At 42.0% G+C, this 26,878-nt stretch overlaps 1 protein-coding gene across 1 annotated transcript in view; it reads left to right on the top strand.

Annotated features, from left to right (window-relative positions):
• The window catches only part of LOC138515204 (ovochymase-2-like), a 438,094-nt gene that overhangs the window by 2,283 nt on the left and 408,933 nt on the right, over window positions 1–26,878 (top strand). The window contains exon 3 of the mRNA XM_069630166.1: window positions 22,483–22,580. Within this exon, the coding sequence (XP_069486267.1) occupies window positions 22,483–22,580 (98 nt within the window). The remainder of the gene's footprint in view (window positions 1–22,482; window positions 22,581–26,878) is intronic.

Genomic DNA, 26,878 nt, shown 5'->3' with positions numbered 1-26,878 from the left:
CATCTGCCGCACACGCATGTAATGGTCTCCCAATGAGTAGCTCAAGAATCCCTTGGCCAAACCACTGTAGTGCAGCCATATAGCCAATCTAATGCTGGAAACTCCATCAATCCAACCAAAAGGATACATTGAACATAGGCAATTACTGAAAAAGGTTAAATCGCAATGTGTTATATAGTCTCCCCATATTCCAATTGTGTTTTAATGAAGAGCTCCACAAATAATGCCCACCCAATGGCACGAGGGATAGAATAAGATCATTTTAAACCCTGGGGAACGGGTAACATTTCCACTAATTACTACAGCCAATAAAATGTCACAGTGTCTAGACTTATCGGTCATTTACATTGCGCTTCATGCTGTACTCAATCTCCTAACTAACCAGAGTGGGCAATGGACCTCTGTTGCATGGCATCAGCTTGCTCCCAAGCTCGAGCGCGCTCCCTCAGATCTATTTTTCTGCTATCATTTCAGCCCAAGATATAGGCTGTATTTAAGCCTATTGCAAATAAGGGGGGGGGGGGTCCTGGGAGTCCCTCTGCCAGACATTAGTCCTGGCTACAAGAGCCTTACCCAGAGTCTTTAGCTCACCATCTTTCACCACATCTGGACCCCTTGCTCACTATTCTTATAGAGGCACAGCTCCACCCTACTGATGAGGTCCAACCAGACCGAAACACGTGTCTGGGGATGCTGTTGGTAGTCTTGTTCAGAGGAGAATTGCCTAGCATTTCGGTGCTGGACTGCCCCAGGGCAGGACAAAGACTGATATGTTTGGGATATTTCTTCTCTGTGAAAGAAAGTGAGCTAAAGACTCTGGGTAAGTCTCTCGTAGCCAGGACTAATGTCTGGCAGAGAGACTCCCAGGACACCCCTTGTCAGTTTAAATATTCAAGTAACCTTGGGTCTCACCCTAAGTTACTAGGGGAATCCAGACGTGGACCCCTTGCTCACTATTCTTATAGAGGCACAGATCCACCCTACTGATGAGGTCCAACCAGACCGAAACACGTGTCTGGGGATGCTGTTGGTACTCTTGTTCAGAGGAGAATTGCCTAGCATTTCGGTGCTGGACTGCCCCAGGGCAGGACAAAGACTGATATGTTTGGGATATTTCTTCTCTGTGAAAGAAAGTGAGCTAAAGACTCTGGGTAAGTCTCTCGTAGCCAGGACTAATGTCTGGCAGAGAGACTCCCAGGACACCCCTTGTCAGTTTAAATATTCAAGTAACCTTGGGTCTCACCCTAAGTTACTAGGGGAATCCAGACGTGGACCCCTTGCTCACTATTCTTATAGAGGCACAGATCCACCCTACTGATGAGGTCCAACCAGACCGAAACACGTGTCTGGGGATGCTGTTGGTACTCTTGTTCAGAGGAGAATTGCCTAGCATTTCGGTGCTGGACTGCCCCAGGGCAGGACAAAGACTGATATGTTTGGGATATTTCTTCTCTGTGAAAGATAGTGCGCTAAAGACTCTGGGTAAGTCTCCCGTAACCAGGACTAATGTCTGGCAGAGGGACTCCCAGGACCCCCCTTGTCAGTTTAAATATTCAAGTAACCTTGGGTCTCACCCTAAGTTACTAGGGGAATCCAGACGTGGACCCCTTGCTCACTATTCTTATAGAGGCACAGATCCACCCTACTGATGAGGTCCAACCAGACCGAAACACGTGTCTGGGGATGCTGTTGGTAGTCTTGTTCAGAGGAGAATTGCCTAGCATTTCGGTGCTGGACTGCCCCAGGGCAGGACAAAGACTGATATGTTTGGGATATTTCTTCTCTGTGAAAGAAAGTGAGCTAAAGACTCTGGGTAAGTCTCTCGTAGCCAGGACTAATGTCTGGCAGAGAGACTCCCAGGACACCCCTTGTCAGTTTAAATATTCAAGTAACCTTGGGTCTCACCCTAAGTTACTAGGGGAATCCAGACGTGGACCCCTTGCTCACTATTCTTATAGAGGCACAGATCCACCCTACTGATGAGGTCCAACCAGACCGAAACACGTGTCTGGGGATGCTGTTGGTACTCTTGTTCAGAGGAGAATTGCCTAGCATTTCGGTGCTGGACTGCCCCAGGGCAGGACAAAGACTGATATGTGGGGATATTTCTTCTCTGTGAAAGATAGTGCGCTAAAGACTCTGGGTAAGTCTCCCGTAACCAGGATTAATGTCTGGCAGAGGGACTCCCAGGACCCCCCTTGTTAATTTGCATATTGCGGCTGCACCACCAAAGCACACAGATGTGGGTGTAAACTGTTACCTAATTTACACCTTCCTCTAGTCCTAATTTAGAGCTGATTAGTTGATGCACATATTTTTTTGCCATGTGTGCCTTTAAAAATATATTTTGTAGTATCATTTTGAACATTGCTAATATAAGCTACATTTTGTAGTCTTGCACATTGCTTAAAATACAAATGTGTATGGCTTAGAAGTTTGTTCAAAAACTTCCTTCTAGTGAATGTCTCCTCTTTCCAATACAATTGAACAGTTTGTTGCACAATCGCACTTTCTGCACCACTTTACTTGTACCACTTTACTTGTACCACTTTACTTGTACCACTTTACTTGTACCACTTTACTTGTACATTTTCGTGTAGGTTACGTGCGCAGATATGTGCAGGAAATTCGTAGCAAACGTTTTGTCGGTATCCACCAAGTTACAACTGTGTGTGTCTGCGCTTGACCCCTGAATGCACCTCATTGTGTAGCCTCTGGGACCGTGTGGAGTTAACCAACTTAATTGTTTATTGCTCCACAGACCCTTTAATATAATATTGACCGAGTCCTTTTTTACAGTCCTAATTCTTTGTAGTTGACTTTTTATTGATCACACGTGTAATTTGTTTGCCACATGTTATACTCCCACATTCGGTCATATAGTTTGTATACGGTTTTATTACGATTTAGTATTTATTAAATTCGGCACATTAGATCCTGGCCTTTGTATTCACCCATTCTTTGGTATTTCCTGCATATCCTGGTCCTTCTTTTATTTCCCTCTGGCCCTTTGCTGCTGCAAGTCCTTTGTTAGCCCATGTCTCTATGTATTGCCCAGTGCTTTTTCATTCCTGTGCCCTTTCTTGTCCTTGTTTTTTTATACCCCTGGCTTATTGTGCCTATTTAAGATTACTTATTATTTGTTGCTGCCTCAGTCTATATTCCTTCGGCCCTTTTATACCCTATATTCTTGTACTGCCACATTTAGTACTGCATGCGGCAACATTTGAGGGAATGCCATTCCACGGGTATGTGTGAGCTTGGTGATAGCTTCGACATTATTGCAGGAACTTGTTGTTAGGTACGCATTAGTGCAGTCACACAAGACTTATCTGCTTGGTATTCGGGTACACGCCTTTTGGTATAGGTATCTACTACACAAGTTGGTAGTGTGACTGAGCAGCCAGGCCTATCTCAAGAGGGGTAAATGTGAGCTGTACAAATGAAATTTTCAATAAAAATAACACGTACACTCAAGGTTTCAGCTATAAATACTTATTTAACATCACTTTTAAATAAGCATTCTTTAAAAAGACAGATCGTTGTAACAGTTCAAGTAAACTTTTGAAATATTTTACAGAATCAATAAAGCTGGTGAATATTGGATTTGCTCAATGCATTTCTCCTACACCCTGAAGTGACTTCAATTACAAGGATAGTATTTGCATTTATATATCGCACCAATATACTTTGTAGAATCTGGGTTGCAGAAAGGAAGGGTGGAAGAAAAATAAAAAGGTTGGAACAGTTTCTTAAAAAGGTGAGGAGAAATGAAACCTCCAATGAAGTCTATGCATGCTTCCCCAGCAGTAACAGTATTCAACAAGCTACAACCTGTGGAGGGACAAACAATGCCTACGTCAATGCATTTAGAAGAGTGCCTTTAGGGAGACGGGGACAGCCAAAGTCATTTGGACAAAGTCTATAATTCTGATGCACTTCTTGGATAAGGTATTTCACAAAGTCAGATTGTTCAAAGGAAATCACTGAAGACACACAAGCGGTTAAGCCTGTGCAAAGGGGAGTTGAAATCAACTCAAAGTTAAGCAAGTGCAAATCTCAAGTCAGACAGCACGACTTAAGGTAAGTACACCCATGCCCAAACAAGCCTCAGTAGCTGGGACAAGAGGGAGGATGTCTGGAGGGCTTCTGCAGCAATACTCGGGACGGTTGTCAGCAGCTACAGTCTCTCTTCGATTCAGCGGCGCTTCAAGGTTTCAGCGCTTTGCAAACAGCACTGATGCAGAACAAATCTCTGGTTGGACTTTCCTTGCTCCCTCGGTCCTGGGCTCTGGTGAGGGGAACTCTGGATCAGAATTTCCTGCTTCTGGAGGGTCTTTGGTGGAGGCTCCTTGAGCTTTTGGCCAGATTCACTCTGCAGCAGAGTTTGCACTTGTTTATGGACACTCGACCCCTGGCATTGGGCTTCTGCAGCAATGGAGAGGCACAGCAAGTCGGGGATTGCACCAAAGTGAAGTTCGTCTCAGGGTTAGTTGGTCCCACTAACCCAAGAGAAGAAGTCGTCCCTTCCGGAACTTCTGTCGATTCGAAAAAGGTCAGCACAGCAGCAGGTTGCAGCAGGCTTCTCTTCATGATTTCTGCTTCAGATGTTTCTTACAGTGGTCGACTCTGCCTGTAGTCCCAAAACCCTTGCCTTTTAAGTACGTTTTCCCATTCATGCACAGCCTATGCTGTCAATCACACAGCAGGGTGGCTGTCCTTTCAGGATAGCCAGCCGGCCAATCAGGGCTGGTTCTGATCAGGCACACCTAGACACAAAGGACAGGGGAGTTTCGGGACACTCAATCACATCCTGTGCTTACAGACACACTGGGGCCATTTAAAGTAGTGAGGGAAACAAAACATGTTACATGAGAAAGTAGGATAAGGGGCTACTGAGTAACCCCCTCCCCCCAACACTCCACATAAAATGGTGTGTGCTGGACCTACAAAGGAACAGGTAAGTAAGATGCATTTAATCTTACTCTTCTTGGGAACTGTATCTCGCCAAAGAAAAGGTTTTTAAACCGTAAGAGAAATGGAAAGGATTTTTTAGTGACACTGCACGATAAAAAAAGCAGATGCCTATGGCGTTTGTCAGACTCCAAAAACAGTGAAAACATAAAATCCAAATCAAGGAAAAACACATGAAAAAGTGATTAAAAAAAAGGACCCCCTCACTCAGGATTTAAAATTAAAGTCCTAAAGCAGGCAAAAGAGCTGGGAGTCTCTAAGGTGAGAGGATTTTGGCACAGAAATGAAAATTCTGCCTAACACTTGTTACTTTTCTTAGCTTTTTTTCCTTGGTTGGACAAATATTTAGTTTGCTGTGTTCATCGAGGCATTTAACAAATCCCCCAAGGACAGGCCTCCTTTAATCTCTTGCAGAGGCCAGACACACAATGAAATGTTACTGAAAAGGGTCTGTTGCTGTTCAAGCAACAATACAGACAGATGAGCTAATCACTGAAGCCGGAGCCTGTGTTCTCTCTGGAAACATTAAACCTACTTTGTTTCTCACTTCAAGTCTTTTTGGCAAAAAATGATAATAACAAATGCCCTGCAATCCATTTCTTCTCATTCAAGATGCTATTGTTTAAAAATAAAATGCATCACAAAAATAACTTGGTTACAAACTGGCAAAGTTGTTGCAATGACTTTCCTTACCAGTCATGTAATTCATAAAAGCATGCGCCTTTTTTTGTCTTTGTTAAACAAATCACTTTTCTGATGCATCCCGATGGATGAACCCTTAAATATGTGACACTTGCAGATGTAGTCCTTTTCTGGCTCATTTAATATAGACTTTGGATGGTGAGGCCTGAGCCTTAATATGCCAAGTTCGCCGGTTGAATGTGCAGTGACGCCTTTCATACCTTCTTGATCTGCGTTTCTTTACCACCGTTGCCTTTTTGTTTTTTACCGTCACCACTGAGCTGGATCACGGGTAGCAGTCGAATGGAATTGTTGACATATCCAGGGATTCACCTTCTGGTTCAGTTCTCTGTGAAACTTGTTGGGTTTCTTTAGATTTTTGCCCAGCATCTCAATGCCCAGCTCCTTGCGAAGGTCTGCGGTTTTTGAGAGTAGTGGTGTGCCTGGTGCCATCCTTAAGGGCATGATCTTCAGTTTTTCAAGAGATGCTCTCTGCCATTTGACACCAGGGAGGCGTATGGTTGGGTAGATCTGATAATTGGCTTGATCATGCTGACTTTGCTCTAGATAGGCAGGGCCTTTGTCTTCAGCAGGAGATTTAATGATGCTAGCTTGGCTGATGCCTTCTGTCGAGTCTTCTGAAATGTGGTGTCTCCAGTTGAGCTTGCTATCTAGGCTTACTATTAGGTAAGAGATGCTGGTCTCCCATTTGATGTCCTCTGAGGCTGATCTGAAGGTGATCCATGATCTTATATTATGCAATGTGACTGTGGCCTTGCTGGTGTGCAGTCCTATTTGCCAACCGCTGTAACATGATGACGGCTTGACCACAGCTGCTCGAATGTTCTTACCCACATTCCTTTTGCTGAAGGACTGAGATCTGGCTGGTACACCATCTGCAGAGTGCCAGGTCAGACTTGTGAAGAACTGTGGGAATGTATTTGTGAGCTGATTCAACAGGAACAGCCGAAGGCTTGATCCCTGTAACACACCTGCTTGGATAGGGGTATATTGTTGAGAGCTCTTCTCGCACGACTATGTGAAAGGTTCAGTCTGCCGAGTAGCTTGCAGCCTGGTTTACAAGGTAGTTCAGAATCTACAGATTTATATTTTCCAGCAGGGCTTTATGCCATACTCAAAGGCTTTGGCAATGCTCAAAAAGACTACTCCCTTTGATTTCGGATGTTCAGCCCATAACTCTTAGCAATGGATGGCTGATCGAGTGCTGCATCCAGAATTCAAATTGCTCATTTACAGGATGGTTCCTGCCTGAGGCAAAGTCACTGAATCCAGAAGTTTCAATTATCCAGAGAGCAGACTTCCCGGGCCGTAGTTCACAGAATCCCTAAGTGATTTTCCAGCCTTTGGAAATGCAATGAGCTTGGCTTCATTCCAGGATTTAGGGATGTGCTGAAGTTGCATGCATGTATTGAAGATTTCTGGAAGTTATTCCACAGCTGCATGTAGAAGCTTTTTGGTGTCCAGGGGGTTATTCCATTACTCCCTAGCACTCTGCCATTTGACAGCTTCTCTGTGAGTTATCGGTCCTTTTTGTATTTCTCAAGGTTCTCAGCTTCTGTCTCAGGTTGGTGCTCTAAAAGGTGCATTGCTGCTCATTGCTCCAGTACATGGGTGAATTTTCTGACTTGGTTAGGCATACATGAAGCTTCAAGTGTATCAGCAAGCACCTCTTCTGCCTCCTTGTTGCATGCAGGTCAGGACCGGCCTTGCACAGGTGGGTTTGGCTCCTTCCTCCCAGTTAGGTGTAGTCATTTTCCATGCAGAGTTGTCAGATTCCTTTAGCTTGGCTGCTGCAGCCTCTCTTCTTTCTCTCCGGTGTTGTCTCATTTGCACTTATAGAAGCCTTATGAGTAAATTGTACTTATCCAGAAGATCAGGAGTGCCAAATTTCTGCCACTGACATCAGACATGTTTTTTCTCAGCAATTGCTTATTTGATCCCGCTCTGTAGGTCATAGATGGAGGAGCGTTTGGCCATCTGTTTTGGGATACTGTTTGTGAAAGCATTTAACAGCTTTGTCGATGTCTTCATCTTTGTCCAAGGGGCCACAATCATGTTGTTACTCAGTTCTTCTGTGTGCAGGCCCCAGTCTGCCCTTCTGAATTTATACATGGTTTGTGTGTGGGTTTCCATCTCATTCTCAACAGCAATATTCACTGGGTTATGGTCCATTTGCACCCGGGGGAGATCACTCGGCCAACCAGGTGCCTGGAAATGCAGGTAAAAACACACTGTGCACCACCCGCATTTTCCAGCCACCCGAAGCCCTTCCCTGGGTGGCGCCATCTTGTTTATGGGGAGGCAACAGGGAGTCTCTCCCGGTTGCCTCCCCATAGTCCACCCCCCACCCATACATCACGCCCCTTTACCCCACCCTCTCCCTTCCTCCCCACTTACCAGCTGGCCCGGAGCTTTGTGCTCTGTTTCCGGCGCTACCTCCCATCCTCAGCGCCTGACATGGAAATGGAAAATGGACAAGGTCACTTTTCTATTTACTATTGTGGGTGCCATCTTGTTTTTTTTTTTTCATGGAGGATTGGGCACACACAATGCGCACGGAACCTGGTCCTCGCATGAAAACAAAATGTGCAATCCGGACAGACCCTAGGGGGGGATAGCAATCACCCCCTTGTTGGGGACATACATGGGCAGTAATAGCCCACAGTCCTCGGTTCGCTCAGGCCTACCTAGGCTCAGGCTGGCTGGCTGTAACCGGCCATGTACTCCTCCCAACATGAGGGTGATAGCTACAAAATCAGCTCAGCCAGAGATTGCAGCTCAACAGACTGTTGAAGGTTCTTTATCAGTAACACAATATCCAGATTATCCTGTGTATGCCTTGCAGTGGCTGGGTAGTGTCTGCTCTTTTGGACCAGCTACCTCAAAGTAATTCTGCTTTTGATAAGCAGGCCAAGTTCGTCTCCTGTAATTTGTTGTCCTCAATTTCCTAAACCGGAGTTTGGTGTTAAGATATACTCTAATAATTATTATTTATTTGTATATGGTTTAAAATAAACCTTTACGAAAGCAGTTGCAACATCAAAGTACATTTTCTACATTGTACATTAAAATCCAACATTAATCTTTTCAAAAATTCATAAAGGCAAGAAAAAGAAAAGAAGAAAAAAAACATTGAAATATCTTCACTCTACTTATTCATTATAAAAATCACATAATTGCAAAAATCTCACTACTGCCACTTTCAAATGCATCAATTTCCTGACTAAGACATTCTGCCACAAAATATCTAAATCCACATAAGATAAATTAAAAACAAAATTCTTAACATATCACTCTCCAAGAGAGTAACATAGGACATGATATAAGCAAGTGAAATACATTTTGATTTTCTTTAAAATGTTTACAAAATCAAAAAAATTCCAGTTGCACAGGAAGTTGCTTTCTTATACGTAAAATGCCCCTTGTTAACAATACGTTATGCATACATGTATTCCTAAAACCACGATCAGGACAATTCTCCAGGTAGATTTCTCCAGGTAGCTTTCCATAGTCCCCAACTCTTTGACATACACTTAAATGTGCAGAGAATAGACTTAACTACCCTTTCTCTAGTAGCAATCCAATCTCTCCTAATAATTTCTTTCACTTTCAAGGGATTAGTTATCAAAAATTCATCTGTCACTTTGAGATCCCATAGGAGCTTAGTACAATGTACTCCAAAACCTCTTAGCTGTATATTCTGGGTGAAGCCTAATTTCCCGAACTCTGCATATAAAAAGTGCAGTGGAGAAGTGAAAAGTAAAAAATGTTTTCAATATAAATGTGGCTGTCTCCTCCACACTCTACTACGCAATGATTGTAATCCTCTTTCATTTCGTATCATTTCCATAGAGACAAACTGTGGGATAAAGAACAGGGTCTTCTCCTTAACATAGCTTCATAGCGATCCAATTCATCTAAAATCCAAATTGGGAAAAACTCCAAGCTATAAATGAATGCTGCCTCACCCACTCCAGTTACCTGTGGCATCCCCCAAGGGTCTTGCCTTTCCCCGACTCTGTATAACATTTATACAAAACCCCTTTGCGATCACCTGGTTGTCCTTGGCATTTCCTATGCGAACTATGCTGATGACACCCAAATTCTCCTCCCCCTCTCAGGCTCTTACAACCAAGACACCACAACCATCAACTCCGTCTACAACATCGTCCAAAACTGGATGGCAACACAAATATGCTATACCTAAATGACGATAAAACCGAGATTCTCATTGTTGGCTCCCCCACCACTCTCCGCAACTTAGATCCAACCTACAAATCCTCAGCATCAATGGCAACCTGATCCCCCATCTCACCTGACGCCAAAATTCTGGGTTTCTATCTGGACGCTTCACTTAACCTCTCACGTTAAGTTAACTCCATCTCCTCCGCTGCTGCCCACACAGCCAAACTACTGCACGCGAATAAGCTTTTCCTTTACGTACCCAATTGCCTCACAATTGCCAAATTGCACTACTGTAATACCCTCTTTGCTGGGACCTCGGTACGCAACCTGAAAAAGCTACAAACAATCCAACGCAATGCCCTCCGAGCTGCCCTCTGCCTTACCAAACGCGCACACATTTCAGAAGCATGAAAAGACACCCACTGACTACCGATCCAAGAGTGAGTCAACTACAAGGTCCTCTCCATCATTCACCAGTGCCTCTCTGAAACTGCACCAGCCTACCTTCATCAGCGTGTGGAAAAATTCACCCCCTCTCGTACACGAAGATCCTCACACGACCACTTGCTCAAAGTGCCTAGCTTCAATCGTCAAACTGCAGGCGGCTCAAGCTTTCCCGTCATTTGCGCCAAGCTTAAGAACAATCTCCCCATGTTCTTGAGAAGGGAACCCTCCTATTGGACCTTCAGGAGAAACTTGAATACGTGGCTTTTCGACCAAGCTCCTCGGAGCCAAGACACTCACTGCTGAACTTCATGAACCTAGCTCCCCTGCTTTTCCTGTTTACCTTTACCTGTACACCCCTTCACCTATTGTAACTAGCGCCTAGATACCTGAGGGTTCAGTGCACTGCTATAAATGCAAAAATAAATAAACGCTGGAAAATGTACTGAATTTGACATCAATATTTGCCATTTGTGCTGCCAGCCACAAAGCTTTATGCTTCAGGTAATTCCTAATGAATATATTTGATGGATGTGCTATGATTGGATATCCTAAATACATCATATTTTCCTTGTAGCTTAAAGCTTCCTCTTGTATAGTCCAAACAAACTTGTTGCTCTTATTCATCAGCACCGTTTCACTAGGATTGATCTTCAGGCCATCTTCTTCTGTAAACAAATCAAAAGCACTAATCTATCTTTGTAATCCTATTGGAGTCCTATCAAACAAAATAAAGTTGTCAGCGTATGCTAACCATGCTACTCGTAAATCTGTACTTTTTGGTGGTACAAATGAAGCCTTTTTCAAGTACAAACCAACATCTGCCAAGTATAGATTAAAAAGACAAGGGGCTAGTGTCTTTCTCTAACTTGGGCTGCAGGTGCTTACCCAGAAACGATGTCTGGCTAACTCTTCTGACCGACCCTCTCCTGGCCCAGCTTAGTATTCTGATGGGAGTTAGGGATGGTGCCATCTTCCACATGGTGCCACTCACTCTACATGCAAGCACACCCTCACCTGACCCTCTCCTACACTGAGTCCCACGGTTGTCCTCCCTTTAGCACCTCTACTATCCCTTTGGTGTTACACTCTGTCTCCTGCTCCCACCCATTGTTGTTTCTTTTCCTACTCCACCTTCAACTACCACTCTACTACTCCCTTTGCTGTTATTTCCTCATCCCTACTACTCAGTCTCCTTACTGCTACCACCGCTCTGCTGCTACTACCACCTCTCCATTCTTACCTCTACTCCACTACCGCTTCTCACAACAACCACCTCTCTACTCCATTCAGCACGACAAACCCTCTAGAGTAGAGCGCAGTCACCCAATCAATGCCACGTGGACAAGTGTGATCTAGCCTGAATTCAGCGGCCAGACCTGAGTGATGGAGATCATTTGCCTCAGCCTCCAGATTTAAGTCTTTGGGGATACGAGAATTGAAGTCTCCAGTCAGAATGATAGGGCAGGAAGATGTTAGAGACAAGCCAGCCCTCGAAGTCCTTAAAAACTGCTGCATGGGGTAGGGCGTATGGAGGATGATAGATGGTAACTACGATAACTTTTTTATTCCAGAGGCTCCAGTATAGATCATTCTACCTACTAGGATATTCAGAGAATTGTAGTGAACCTCAGTCAGTAAAAGTGGCTTTTTTACACCCAGGAGTAAGCCAGCCTTCGGTCTGCCCATTTTCCCCTTGATAGCGTGCTTTAGAATAATGGAACACCCATCCAGAACAAGGGATCAACAAGCCAAGTCTCCTGTAGTGCCATTATGACAAACAATGTGATCTAGCAAGCCGTCTTGATCACAGAGATGGAAGTGACCCATGGTGTTCCAATTAAGACAAAGAAATGTGGTGTTAGGGACCCCACAAATGCTGCTGTTGTACCAGCCCAGCCACCCATTCCCAATGGCTATCATCATTGGAATGCCCTGTCCTGTTAGGGGCTAAACAAAAGCTCCCAAGAGCAGATGTTTGAGATGGAAATGATCGGGCAGAGGGTAGATGGTCATAATCCCAAGCATCAGTCACGAGCATGCAACGTCCATCTCGATTTGCCAAATTAGGAACTTTGTTGCAGCGCAAGACAAATCATTCATATCCAGCTCAAATGAAGAACTGGGAATGATCAGCCAATCCATCCGGAAAGAAGTACACCAGAGAGGTGAGAGATTGAGCTTCTTCACATTGGTGCACAATTTTAATATCATCAGCCAGGATGGTACGCAGTGGAATGAACAAATGGAACAGCTCCAAGACCTGTGCCCTGTAGTTGTGAGGGTCTTTCCAGAAGAGGTTTCTGACTTGAAGGGCCTTCTCCAAGTTAACAGACCACTGGCCCTGTCGGGCAGCAAGGATCGATCTGCTATGGAGCGAACATTGGATCGGGTATCAGTGGTAATGGCAGTGGTCTCCTTGGATCCAGCCACTCTGGAGCAAGCATTGGGACGAGCCTTGGTGGAAGAGGTATTAATGACCTTGAGTCCAGAGATGCTAGGCACGCTGATGGTAGCAGTGGTCATAGCTTCAGGGATGTTGAACAAATGTTTCAAATGTTTCAGTTTGTAGACGGGGCCGATTCCCATTGACTCAGCCATTGAGCCAGCCTTTTTCTTAGTTTGACCTGCCACCCTTCTCTTTTTACCCACGACCAGCAGAGCTGTGCGAGGTCTGATTGAGTAAAGGCATGTTTGAAACTTAATATTTGTACGAGTGTCCATATCAACAGTGGCAGGATGGAGGATGCTGGTATTTATAATAGTAAAGGATGTTTGCACAGCACAATTGGACTTGGGTATATCTTTATGGGAGCCTTCTTTGTTTCCATCGACTCTCCCAAGAAACAAGATGATGTCATTACTTTGTACCTCCAATCAGCTAGGTGTAGCCACGCCGGTGCAGGTCACTTGTGGTTGATTTTTACTTGGAGATCTTTTATTTTCTGTTGCCTGTTCATTACTAGAGGAGCCTTTAACAGGGAGTGTGGCCCCCTTAAAGACGGAAAACACCCTCACTTGACTGGAACCACTGTTTGCGTCTAAGGGTGAAGCAGAAATAGGCTTTTTGTTACCAATGGTCTTACTTTCTCCATACCTTTTCGCCTGGCTAATGACCTTCCGTTTTTTTCTAAGAGTGCCGGACAGCTGGATCACCAACAGCCAAATGTTCCTTAATGTGCAACGTTGCTTCTGTAGAGGTATCAGAGGATACTGACGGCTGACATGTTTGCTGATCAGTGGTCATCAGCCGCTCAATGTTGACCCCAATTTCTGCTAGCCTAGAGGAGTAACCTAATTGAATGGACTCCAAGAGCTCGCATGATTAGCCTGTACAAGAGCTAGGTTTATTAAATGATTCAAAATGTCATCAGTTTGGGAAAGGAATGTGGAAAGCAAATTCTCAAGAACACAAAACATGAAGCAGAGTCGCAGCTGCTGGTGCTGTGTGTGCAGGTTGGGGATCGAAGGAGCAAGTTCAGAGAGGTAGAAAGCATTCCATCCAAAGGCAGGCCAGTGATGTTGGAGAGCACAGGCAAGGGTTCATTAACATTGAATGATAGATTGAGCTCATTCAAATCAGTGGAGGGATGCACTTCCACCCGTACTGCCACCCTGTTGTTAGCCTCTGTCCAGGTAGCTGCCACGGTGCAAGGATCAACACCCAAGCTCCTTGCACTGTTACAATTATTATCGACATAGAAACGTTTTTGGTGCCCTTAGGAATATTGCAGTCATCTCTGTGAATTGCAGCACCAGGCCCCACAACCAAAGAACTCTCGTCAGATAGAGACATGGACATAGGGGGACCAGAGCCCCCCACCCGCTCCCCAGGGCCATAGAGACAGTCTCGATGAGTTTAGTTCCCAGGCAGTGGATGGAACTGGACAGCTCAGCCATGCACTTGTTACCGAGTTCCATAGCAGTGGTGCTTAAAGACTTAGCAGTGGTTGATGAAGGGGTGCAGCTACCCTTGCGAACTGGATTATAGACTGTTATTTTGTTCAGGGATTTAAGAAGAGACAGTTCCCTCGCTGTGCCAAACCGAAAGGTCTTATTCCCAAAACGTGTCCGCATATGAGTGAGGGAAGGAACTGCTTGTATGGAGTCCTCGACAATGATGGCCGATAGGTCTTTGATAAATTACGTGTCCTTCCTCGGGCAGAATGGCACACGGAGTCGATAGTATCCATTGTGACAGCCCCAGCAGAATCAGTTTGGTTCAGTAATGCGCAAGCAGAGGGGGGCAATTGGAGGATAGTCTGTGTGAGGAGAGCATTTGGCCCATGCAGCCACTGTGGCACTGCGAGTCCCCATGAGTTTAGGGCTGATGCCAACCCCCAACTATCTGCATGCTTCGCAGCCCGCACTGCGAGTAGCCCAATGGATTTGCGCTTTGTTGTTCAGTCAGCTCCTTCAGAAGAAGAAAGAGCGAGTGTCTTACCGCCAGAGCGAGGGTGTGGCATAGATTTTTCTTGCTTCAGGCGCAGGACACAGAACACAAAACACTCAGCTCACTCTGCACGCTCTGCGTGGAGTCAGGCTTAAGAGTGATTATACAGCAAAGGCAGCCCAAACGTCACTCCTCCAAGTAATGGAAAACAAAGGCTCCAGGTAAAAACTTCTCTTTGTAATGGAGCTTGAGAAAGAGAAGATACTTGTACGTCTAACACCATTTAGAGCTGCCGGGCCTGCTAGATTACTAAATCCACCGCTTAATTAAGAACAAAAAAAGGGCTTGTGTTAATGGTGATCTACTCTGTAATCATTAGAACGGGTTGATATCTAAAAGCTGGAATAGCGCGATTTTGGTACTGATAAATTACCGCTAATTAGCTATGCTGGATGCAAGTGGAAAGATCTTCTCCCAGCTATTATGCTATATCAACAAGTGGTAAAAAGAAAATGTATTGCAAAACCCGCAATTAGGCTTCAGAAGAGGATCCGGAACAGTCACATGCCTTTGGACATTTATGTATTTTATTAGATCGACACTTAACAATAAATCCCTTTATATCCGTTTCATTGACTATACAAAAGAGTCTGACACTTTTAATCACTCAATCCTATGGGAAGAAATGGATATCTGGGATTTGCACCCGCAGATTCTTTATTTTGTGCAGAGTTTGTATTTGAATACTCTGATACTGATGAGAACTAATCAGGAAGGGATACAAAGTGACCCTATCCTAGTTAACCATGGCTTAAAACAAGGGTGCACTTTAGCTCCAGTTTTATGCAATATAAATATGGTGGACTCGGGCCATATGCTGGAGAATTTAGAAATAATCCTCAGCGAATTGACCAACGTACTATATCTTGGTTAACCCACGCTGACGACGATGTCATACTGGATCAGGCTGCCCTTGGACTACGACACAGCCTTGAAGCCTTTAATCAATTTTCCATTATAAACAACCTCGAAATTAACCTTAGTAAGACCAAGGTCATGACTATTAAAAAAAGTAGAAGCAAAATTAAGAAGTTTAATTGGAATAATCAGAAAACTGCTATTCAAGAAGTTAATAGTTAGATTTATCTGGGTGTGTTCCAAAAATAATATGAAGAAGGCAATAATAATGTGCCTAGCATAATAAACAATAGAAACTTTTACAGCCAAAAGAAAGAAGCATAACCTTGGCGACCGCTAATTTATAGTATGAAGCAAAAATTAGCCAGATGCACAATTTAAGATAATTGTGCTAGGCTGTCAGCATGAGTGTTTCTCCAAAACTGTGTGGCTGCTACACAAATGCAAAATAGGAAAAAAAGGGGGGATTTAGAGAGGTTACTCACATGTGCCAACCTTATTCAAAAATGTATTCAAGGGTGAGTCAGTTTTTTCTTTTTATTTTTGACAATATAATATAGGATGAACAAAAAAGAATATTCCAATTGGGTGTTATCTTCACACCTTACAATTTCCACATTAATTGTTCACAGTTCCTTTATATGGATTAATGTGAGATTTCCACATAGGTTGTTTGATTCTTGATACAAATTAATATTTCCACATGAATTGTTCACAGTTCCTTTATACAGATTGATGTGAGATTTCTACATAGGTTGCTTGATTCTTGATACAAATTAATGTGAGGTGTTGGCTCCACACTTTTCAATTTTTAGCTCTCCAAAATTGGTTAATATTAGTTCTTAGTGTTTTAGGGAATTTCTATGCCTTGCTATGTCTCTCTCGACAAGTGTTTCCCCATTGTAAATAACAATGGTTCATCAGGAGAGGAAAATATGTTCTAAAAGAAAGAAAACCAAAATTACATTTTTGAAATAAAACCTAATAGCACAATTTATAGTTTGTTGTTTTTCATGTGTAAATAAAGAAAATATAAGTGTATTGCTTAACTCACCCAATCAAAGGTTTTAAGTATTCATCCAAATAATTGGCAAGTAGCAGTGGATGAACAGTTTAACTTGATGTTTTTAAAGAGATTGCCTCTTATTCCAATGTATAGAAAAATATGGCTATGGGGAAGAGGTTAAAGAGAAAAACAAAAGGAAAAAAGATATTGTTTTTTAGAGTGCTTGGAGAAAGGATACTGGCACAGATTGTTTTAGCCTATTGTTCCTTAATTCATTTAGCTACAAGGTTAATTCTCTTACCTTATTTTTCAGTTCAATGATCCTTCTGCCATGACAAGCAGGTTTACAATCGAGTGGATAACTTTACTCTACTTTTTCTTGCTATTTATGCCGCGATCGTGCCGTGATGTCATCGCGCCACGTGCACATAACGTGACGCAATGACGTCCTCGCTCACGTTTTTAACGTGCCGGCAGCCATTTTAGATTGGGGAATTTTGCATTTAACATAGATCTTGCTATGAATCGATCGTGTTACTTAATGGATCCTAATGGAAATGATTATTACATTTCCAAGTTGGACATTTTATCTAAAATATATTTATCATGGCTAATTAATGTTTAGAACATCTTAGAGAGAGGTGATATTTTTCTGATTAAATATTTTGTATAGGATTAGCTGATTCATTAACTATTTTTATATAGACAGATTCTAAGTAAACTAATTGTGTTGTTTTAGAGACAATTTCTCAACTAACTTAATATATTCTAATGGACAAAATTGTAATACTGTCTTAGGTTTCCCATTGACCATTGAGTTATCTGACAACCAAATAATAAATAGTAACAAATCAATTCAAATTAACATTCATGTATAAATTGTAAACAGTTCTAGCCAAATATATATTTTCATAAATGATAAACAATTGTTTAAAGCCAATTATACATTTCTGTGTCACAATTTAAACCTGTGACACAGGTGTCCATAATGCAAATCCATTTACATTCATTTTTGAGCAACAAATCTTCCTTGTTCCCTCCTCTCAGGGATAAAGTCACTTTCTCCAGGCCAAAGATTCTCAAATTGGAAATATCAAAATCTTGGTGATTTGTAATTATATGTACAGAGATGGGGGATCTTAGATTTTTGTTTCTGATTCCTGTTAGATGTTCAAATATTCTTATCTTCAATTTTCTTATGGTACTCCCAATGTATAGTTTCTCACAGGTGCATTCAATCCCATAAATAACATAGGCAGAGTTACAGTTAATCATCTGATTGATATGTTTGATTTTTCCATTCGGTAGATGAATGTCCTTTATTCCTTGTTTCATGAATGGACATAGTTTGCAGTGTCCACATTTAAAGGTTCCTTTATTTGCCATATGAAAAAAGATTTTTCTTTCATTTTGTATTGGACTCAAAAAGCTTGGACTGATCAAGTTTTTAATAGTCGGTGCTTCTAAAGCAAATATTTGGATGATTGTCTAGATGTTTTTGAAGACTTGAGTCTGTGAGAAGAATATTCCAGTGATTCTTTAATATTTGTTTAATCTTGCTGGCTTCTGTGCTGCATGTGGTAATGAAAGGAGTTTTTTGGGCTCATTTTTTCTGGTTTTGGCTTGTCCTTCAATAAAAAGTCCCTTGGTACAAGTTCTGCCTTATCGATTGCTTTTTTAATGATTTTTGTTCCATAACCTCTCTGTTTAAACTTTTGATGGGTTTGTTAAAGATTATCTTGAAAGGTGATATCAGTGTTGCAATTCCTTTTGATTCTCAGAATCTCCCCATATGGTATACTGTGTATAGTATGCTTTGGATGATCAGTTGCGGCATAGAGAAGACTATTTCCAGCTGTAGGTTTTGTGAATAATTTGGTTTGAATTTGTGCATTCTCAACAAAAAGTTCTAAGTCCAAAAATTCTATATTGGTGGCACTGGCTGACTTCATAAATGATAAATTGAAGGAGTTGATATTGAGATAGGTTACATAGTTGTCCAAATCTTGTATGTTTCCTTCCCATATTATCAATATATCGTCGATAAAACGACCCCAGAATTTGACGTTGTTGTGAAAAAGTGGATGTTTCCAGGCATGCTGCAACTCAAAAAAAAAACATAAAAAGATTTGCATAAGTTGGAGCAAATTTCGAACCCATAGCGGTTCCTTGGAGTTGTTTAAAGATAGTGTTGTCAAATATGAACATGTTGTGCAAACAAAAATGTAACATTTCAATTATCATTTTATTTTGCTTAAGAAATGAAACAGATCTTGTTTTCAGAAAAAACTTGGTGCTTTCCAGGCCTTTTTTGTGTTGAATGCTTGTATATAGTTGTACAACATCCAATGTTGCAAGATGCGAGATTTGGACAACTATGTAACCTATCTCAATATCGACTCCTTCAACTTATCATTTACGAAGTCAGCCAGTGCCACCAATATAGAATTTTTGGACTTAGAACTTTTTGTTGAGAATGCACAAATTCATACCAAATTATTCACAAAACCTACAGCTGGAAATAGTCTTCTCTTTGCCACAACTCATCTTCCAAAGCATACTATACACAGTATACCATATGAGGAGATTCTTAGAATCAAAAGGAATTGCAGCACTGATCTCACCTTTCAAGATAATCTTCAACAAACGCATCAAAAATTTAAACAGAGGGGTTAAGGAACAAAAATCATTAAAAAAGCATTCGATAAGGCAGAACTTGTACCAAGAGACTTTTTATTGAAGGACAAGCCAAAACCAGAAAAAATGAGCCCAAAATCTCCTTTCATTACCACATACAGCACGGAAGCCAGCAAGATTAAACAAATATTAAAGAATCACTGGAATATTCTTCTCACAGACTCAAGTCTTCAAAAACATCTAGACAATCATCCAAATATTTGCTTTAGAAGAGCACTGACTATTAAAAACTTGATCAGTCCAAGCTTTTTGAGTCCAATACAAAATGAAAGAAAAATCTTTTTTCATATGGCGCAAATAAAGGAACCTTTAAATGTGGACACTGCAAACTATGTTCATTCATGAAACAAGCAAAAAAAGGACATTCATCTACCGAATAGAAAAATCAAACATATCAATCAGATGATTAACTGTAACTCTACCTATGTTATTTATGGGATTGAATGCACCTGCGGGAAACTATACATTGGGAGTACCATAAGAAAAATGAAGATAAGAATATTTGAACATATAAGAGCAATCAGAAACAAAGATATATAAGGTCCCCCATCTCTGTACATATAATTACAAATCACCAAGATTTTGATATTTCCAATTTGAGAATCTTTGGCTTGGAGAAAGTGACTTTATCCCCAAGAGGAGGAGGGAACAAGGAAGATTTGTTGCGCAAAAATGAATGTAAATGGATTTGCATTATGGACACCTGTGTCATAGGTTTAAATTGTGACACGGAAATGTATAATTGGCTTTAAACAATAGTTTATCATTTATGAAAATATATATTTGGCTAGAACTAACTGTTTACAATTTATACATGAATGTTAATTTGAATTGATTTGTTTACTATTTATTATTTGGTTGTCAGATAACTCAATGGTCAATGAGAAACCTAAGACAGTATTAAAATTTTGTCCGTTAGAATATAAGTTAGTTGAGAAATTGTCTCTAAAACAACACAATTAGTTTACTTAGAATCTGTCTATATAAAAATAATTAATGAATTGGCTAAACCTATACAAAATATTTCATCAGAAAAATATCACCTCGCTCTAAGATGTTCTAAACATTAATTAGCCATGATAAATATATTTTAGATAAAATGTCCAACTTGGAAATGTAATAATCATTTCCATTAGGATCCAGTAAGTAACACGATCGATTCATAGCAAGATCTATGTTAAATGCAAAATTCCCCAATCTAAAATGGCCGCCGGCACGTTAAAAAAGTGCACAATGATGTCATCGTGTCACGTTAGATCATGGGCACGTGGCGCGATGACGTCATCGCGGCACGATGGCGGCATAAATAGCAAGAAAAAGTAGAGTAAAGTTATCCACTCGATTGGGAAACCGCTTATCATGGCAGAAGGATCAATGAAATGAAAAATAAGGTAAGAGAATTAACCTTGTAGCTAAATGAATTAAGGAACAATAGGCTAAAACAATCTGAACCAGTATCCTTTCTCCAAGCACTCTAAAAAACTATCTTTTTTCCTTTTGTTTTTCTCTTTACCCTCTTCCCCATAGCCATATTTTTCTATACATTGGAATAAGAGGCCATCTCTTTAAAAACATCAAGTTAAACTGTTCATCCACTTGAACTTGCCTATTATTTGGATGAATACTTAAAATCTTTGATTGGGTGAGTTAAGCAATACACTTACATTCTCTTTATTTACACATGAAAAACAACAAACTATAAAATGTGCTATTAGGTTTTATTTCAAAAACGTAATTTTGGTTTTCTCTTCCTTTTAGAACATATTTTCCTCTCCTGATGAAACATTGTTATTTAAAATGGGGAAACACGTGTCAAGAGAGACATAGCAAGGCATAGAAATTCCCTAAAACACTAAGGACTAATATTAACCAATTTTGGAGAGCTAAAAATTAAAAGATGTGGAGCTAACACCTCATATTAATTTGTATCAAGAATCAAGCAACCTATGTGGAAATCTCACATCAATCTGTATTAAGGAACTGTGAGCATAATAAAAAAGTCTGTGGTGAAATTCCAGGCAGTTCGCTCCTTTATTAATAAAGGTGGTGGAGAGTGCATTGAAGAACTCCTGCTATTGCATAAGTCTTGTATCGTTCCAGACATTCGATATGGCCTGGAAATCATCAAATCGAAAGAAGTGAATTGGCTCAAAAGACTTGAAAAACTGTGGAGGGAAGGCCTTGGGACTACCAAACTGTGTGCCTATTGAAGCAATTTGCTTAGCTTTGGGGCTCACTTCTTTACAGACGCGAATCATTACGAGTAATTACCTACTGTATTTAAAAATGCTTAGTGCACGTGACAATGGAGATGCTATCTTTTCCCATTTGTCAATCCAAATAGATGCTACAAGCCCTCAACCTTAGCTTAAATCTTGGATTGAGAACATTTCAGCTTTCTTGAATTAGACTGGCTGTGCAATTTCAGCCTCTGCTAACATCTCATTTAAGGAAAGGGAGCTTAAGAAAAAAAGCTGCCGATTGGGATCGCAGTCAGTGTTTATACAAACTGAGTAGCATGTCTACTTATTAAGAGTTCCACACACAATAATTTCTGGTAGGGTCTCCTTGCTGCTATGTTACTAATGTCCAAGATCCGAAAGTTAGGGAGATGTGTGATGTACCTTAGGCTAAATCGACGTCCTACTATGTCAAACCAGGCTCCTTGGCATAACATCCCAAGGAAGGATTGTTTATGTAGGTTGTGTGGCTTATTGGTGGAGAGGCAGCAGTACTTTCTTACGAGCGGTGAATCACTAACTGAGATATATGCAACGGGCTTTGATAAACTGACAAATGATTTAAGATTTATACAAAGAGTTCAGTTTTGGAGTAGAATACATAAAGTTAACAATCGTGTTATGAATTTTACATTATATTATATGTGGAATAAAATGTTAGACATTTTAACTTCTCCTTACCAATTGATATGGAGCATTTGATTCGTTTTTTAACAAATTGTACAATATGATAACATTATTCTTTCTCTAAGAATGTGTATGCGTTGATTATATTGAATGTATTCTATTCATTTATTGTAAGTGCTTTACTGTACTTATTGTATTGCATTATATTGTTTTCTTTTTTTACTTTAAGTGTTAAAGGTTTAATTGACCAAAATAACACTATAATAAGCTAAAAAATAACCCTCATTTCCTTTCAGAAATAGTTGGCGCTGGAGGTCATTTGCAAGGTGACGCGGGCGAGCTCCAAACACCTGGGTTTCCAGCCGGCCGCTATGTCAATAATGTCTTGTACCAGGTACTGCACCCAGTCGAAAACAGTGCTTGATTTCTTGTTCTTTTCTTTTGAAAATCCATGGCTCCAGCCAGAGGCTAAAAACCTCGGGCTGAATTCAGGAGCCCATCAAGTATGTAATCAGGAAGAGATGTCATGCAATATAAGATTGGCCTGTGCAGTCATGTGCTCGCATGTGATTAGGTTAGACATGCCCTTAACAGTCTACTTGCTCTGGGAAACCTTAACACGAGCATACTCGTTCCTTCTATGTGTCACTTTGTTCAGGGGTCTTCAAACTGTGGGGGGCCCAAAGGATAGACAATGGGGGGGGGAACTAAGGGGGCTCAGGGCTTTTCCAAAAGGGAGTACAGTGACTGCTTTTAATAGAAAATATGAGCAGATCTGGTTGTGCGGCAGGGGAGATTGCAGTAACAATATTTTTACTCGAGGGGAGCTCAGCATAAAGTTTGACTACTACTGCGTCCATTCCAATAAGAGTTGCACACTTGATTTTTGTGGCAGCATTTTTGCCAACATATATATTAATTATAATATAACCAATCTGAGCAACGCCCTTTAATTATTTAGAAACCTTCTAAAGACCAGGGCACATCGCACGCTGTAGAGAGTGATGTAAAAAATAAATTGTAATTATTTTCTGAGGAAGCGTTGGAGATGCCAGCATGCGGAAAGTAATGTTTATGGAATAAAGAACCATGCCCCATGGGCTCTGGAAGTTATGACAACACCATATCCGTGTCCATGTATGATTTCAGGGATTCCTTGTTACCTGAGTTATGACGCTGCTCAGATATTGTTAGAACATCACAGTGACTGATGACAAGGTGGGCAATCGCCCCGCGGCACGCAGATCATTGTACCATGCAGTCAACCTTCACCACGTATGCTCCGACATCAGTAGCGCCTTTTATTCATAACCTAGGCACTTGCTCACTTCTTGGTCCATGATCCCCACAATCCTGTATTATTGCAATACCTGCAAAACACTCATACCGCAATACAAATGTCCAGAGTCCGCTTATTCTTTGTGCCTTAAAAGCCTGCAGGTTTATTACGTATAAACAGCAATCGGACTAAATTCAATTCTACTGCATGGTTGTCAACACTGCAAAACACACTGACACCACATTATCTTTATGCTGCGACCAGACAACTAAATCACAAATTCCTTGCTGCCCCCTTTTTTATCCCAACCATCTTCATCTTTCTTAGGCCAAAGCTCTGCCAACCGAAAGTTTCCTCAAACTGCCTGCCCTTGCAGGAGACCCTGAGCTGGAGGAGTGCTGTTCATGACTAGGGAAGCTGAGCTCTCTTCCTTACATAAAGCCCCCTCGCTGATGGACCTCAGAGGGAGGGTGACACCTGGAGGAGCTAAAATCCCTTCCGATTCTTACCATGCTCACTTCATAGCCTTTAAAATCCATCTAGTCGCTTGCATACCGCCACGCCACAGAAATGTCTACACCCATCGTTGGCTCCCCCATGCTGTGCCATATCACATCTACATCAACTTGGTGCTTATGTTCAAAAAGAAAAGATCTATACCACTCTTTGAAAGGTGTACCCAATGCCCTTCATAATACTCCAGTGCCTACAAATTGATCAGCCGGTGGCGGATCTCCGTGAACTCCATGCCGTTACAAAACTTTGCCATCGCGCCATTCAGTTTTCTTCAATACTTTTTGATTGCTTGATGTGACTCCGCCCCTCTCCATATTAATCTTGATATTATTTCTGACCACATAATGTCTGTCCCCCGCAGGTCGGCCCCCAGCTTTTGCAATGTTGCCATCATTTCTCTTAGTGGCAATCCGCTCCCTATGCGCGTTAGGTCTTTGCCCACCCCAGGTGTATTATCAGGGCCCCGGGTCTGTTTGTGCCTCTGTAACAATACTCCCAGATGTTCTTCCAGCTGTGCCCATCTCATACATAGTTTTACCAACCACTGGACTTTGATGTTTTGTGTCATTTCCTTCCATTGTGTTGTCCACCTTGCTTTGTCCGTTGTCACAAACGAATGGACACCTACCCACACTGTTATTCTCTGTCCTTCTTGGTCTTGTATGTTGGGGATGAGGCGGGTGGGCACAATGATCAAACTTTGTCCAGTCTCATGTACCTCTTAGAACAGACTTGCAACCACCAATTCTCTTAATGCCTTCCTGGGCATGCCTGCTCCCGCCGCTGATGTGGGGGCCCCGATCCTAAATGAATGGGGACCTCAGACCCCCGTGGTTACCCCTATTTCTTTGAGCACCAAATCCATCACCCCTTTAAATTAAAACCTGCTCAAAGCTGAGGGGCACCGCTGCTGCAGTCTCTCCTTGCCAAGAACCGCATGCGGCGGCACACCGGACAGCACGGGCTATCCTTGATGCAGTGTAAGACTATGGACCTCCCTTTTCCAGTCTGCTCCGTTTTTGTTCTCCATAGGTGCAAGTGTGCTATCTCCCCTGCACACTTACATCTTCAGGAAGCCTATTCCTCCCCTTCTTAGTGAACTAGTACTGTGCCACAAACATCGAGAGCCCAGAAAAATGGCAAGTAAAAGGCTGCACCAAACATGACCGCTTCAAAGCTGTCCCTGTACACCCCCACCAACCCCTTGAGCATGTCCTGCAGTTTTTCCATGTCTATGATGAGTCTTGCATCCTCCTTTCCTATTTGCCTGCCCCATCCTTTCATTGCCAACCTTACACATTGCTCTTTTGCAGGGTCCTGCTCCCCCGCCCCCAATTTGTGGTCGTGTGCAATTGCTGCCAGGTGGTATGCCACCCACACTCATGACTTATGACTGCACCAGGATCAACCGATGAATGACCGGACTGGCGCCCTCCCCTGCTCTCCTTTCATGAAATTCACGAACGTGTCCCAGCATGCCTTGTACCTGTAGAGGAGGAGCCAAAAGCCTCTACCGGAAGTCCCGCCTCTAACTTGCCTATCTGTTGGGAACCAGGAATAGTGACAAAGACAACACCTGTGATGATGCCTATAACACGAGCAGCCTTTGAAGCAAAATATCCATTGAGGAGACCATTCTTTATCTATCTACGAAAATCTGACGCCCTCTTGGGAAAGATCCCTGAAGAGCATGTGAAGACAGACGAAAGGAAGAGACTGGTGATGTCACATGAAGCAAAGTGACATGCCTAAGAAGAGATGATGAGAGAAGTTGAATAGACCATATAGAATCTGATGACGAAGTTAAGAATCGGGTAAACTTTCATATGCGGAATGAAGATTGCACGTGTAAAAGCACAGAAGAAAATGAAAACCATTTTACAATTGTACAGAGGCAGTAACGCAAATAGATTAAGTATTCTTTAAGGATGGCAATACGTAGTGAACAGTGCAGGCTGCGCCACCAAGGTATATATATGCAGAGGAATCTGCAAGTTCCACATCGAATTTGAGCAAACTGAAAATCCTGTGAATGGAAGGACCTGAAGTGTGATGCAGCAGCATAAACCTGGGTGGAGATCGAAGGAGAATCAAGAAGGTTTGCCTGGCCCAGTGTCATGGATTGGGGCAGCCAAGAAACTGGTTATATATCGTGGAAAGATACAATGAACGAGAAGGCGAGAGCTGAGCTCCTGTTAAGGTCTGGCGGAAGGACAATGAGTGCCAAGTTTTATTCATTAAATGGTATTAAATATAATGAAGGAGCTCAAAACGTGGTCTGCGGTCAGATGAAAATAGACTTTGGGCAACCTACACCGAGACCAGAAGATAAGAGCATGCACACACTCTCTTCTATTCCCAGGAGCAGTGATGCTTGCAACGCCAAGTTCAAAAGACTATTCTCATGCCAGACCACTTGAGTGATGATAGATGATGAGCTAATTGGGTGGGGAGGCATGGTCAAGTCCGACCCACCAGCCCCTGGGGTACCAGCTTGCATGCTGCTAACGAGTGGAATATTCCAGAAGGGTACAAGCGTACCAACCAATTATAAAGGGCCATGTTTCAAAGATCCGTATATTTTAGAGATCCAATAAGACGTTGTGTATTTGATGACTCTCACAATGACTTGCACTAAGGGTGGGCAGAGTTGTCCACCTGACAGAGACCCAATCATATCCCCAACCCCCATAGTAAGAATACCTAGATGTTTCCAATTACAGTGCCACAGCCTCGTAGTATGACATCAGTGGTGATGGGATTTTAGTATAGAAGTTTTTTGTGAAATAACTCTGAGATTTTACTGCATGACATTCAATGATGTCAGTTGTACTCTCTGTTTTAGCTAATTTTTATTAAAATAGTTAACATCTTTGCCAAACTTCCTGAGTCAGTTT

This window comes from Ambystoma mexicanum, chromosome 6q, assembly GCF_040938575.1.
Source record: "Ambystoma mexicanum isolate Mex_15411 chromosome 6q, UKY_AmexF1_1, whole genome shotgun sequence".
NCBI lineage: Eukaryota > Metazoa > Chordata > Amphibia > Caudata > Ambystomatidae > Ambystoma > Ambystoma mexicanum.
The sequence above is the reverse complement of the archived record's forward strand: the minus strand, read 5'-3'. Positions and strand labels throughout refer to the sequence as shown.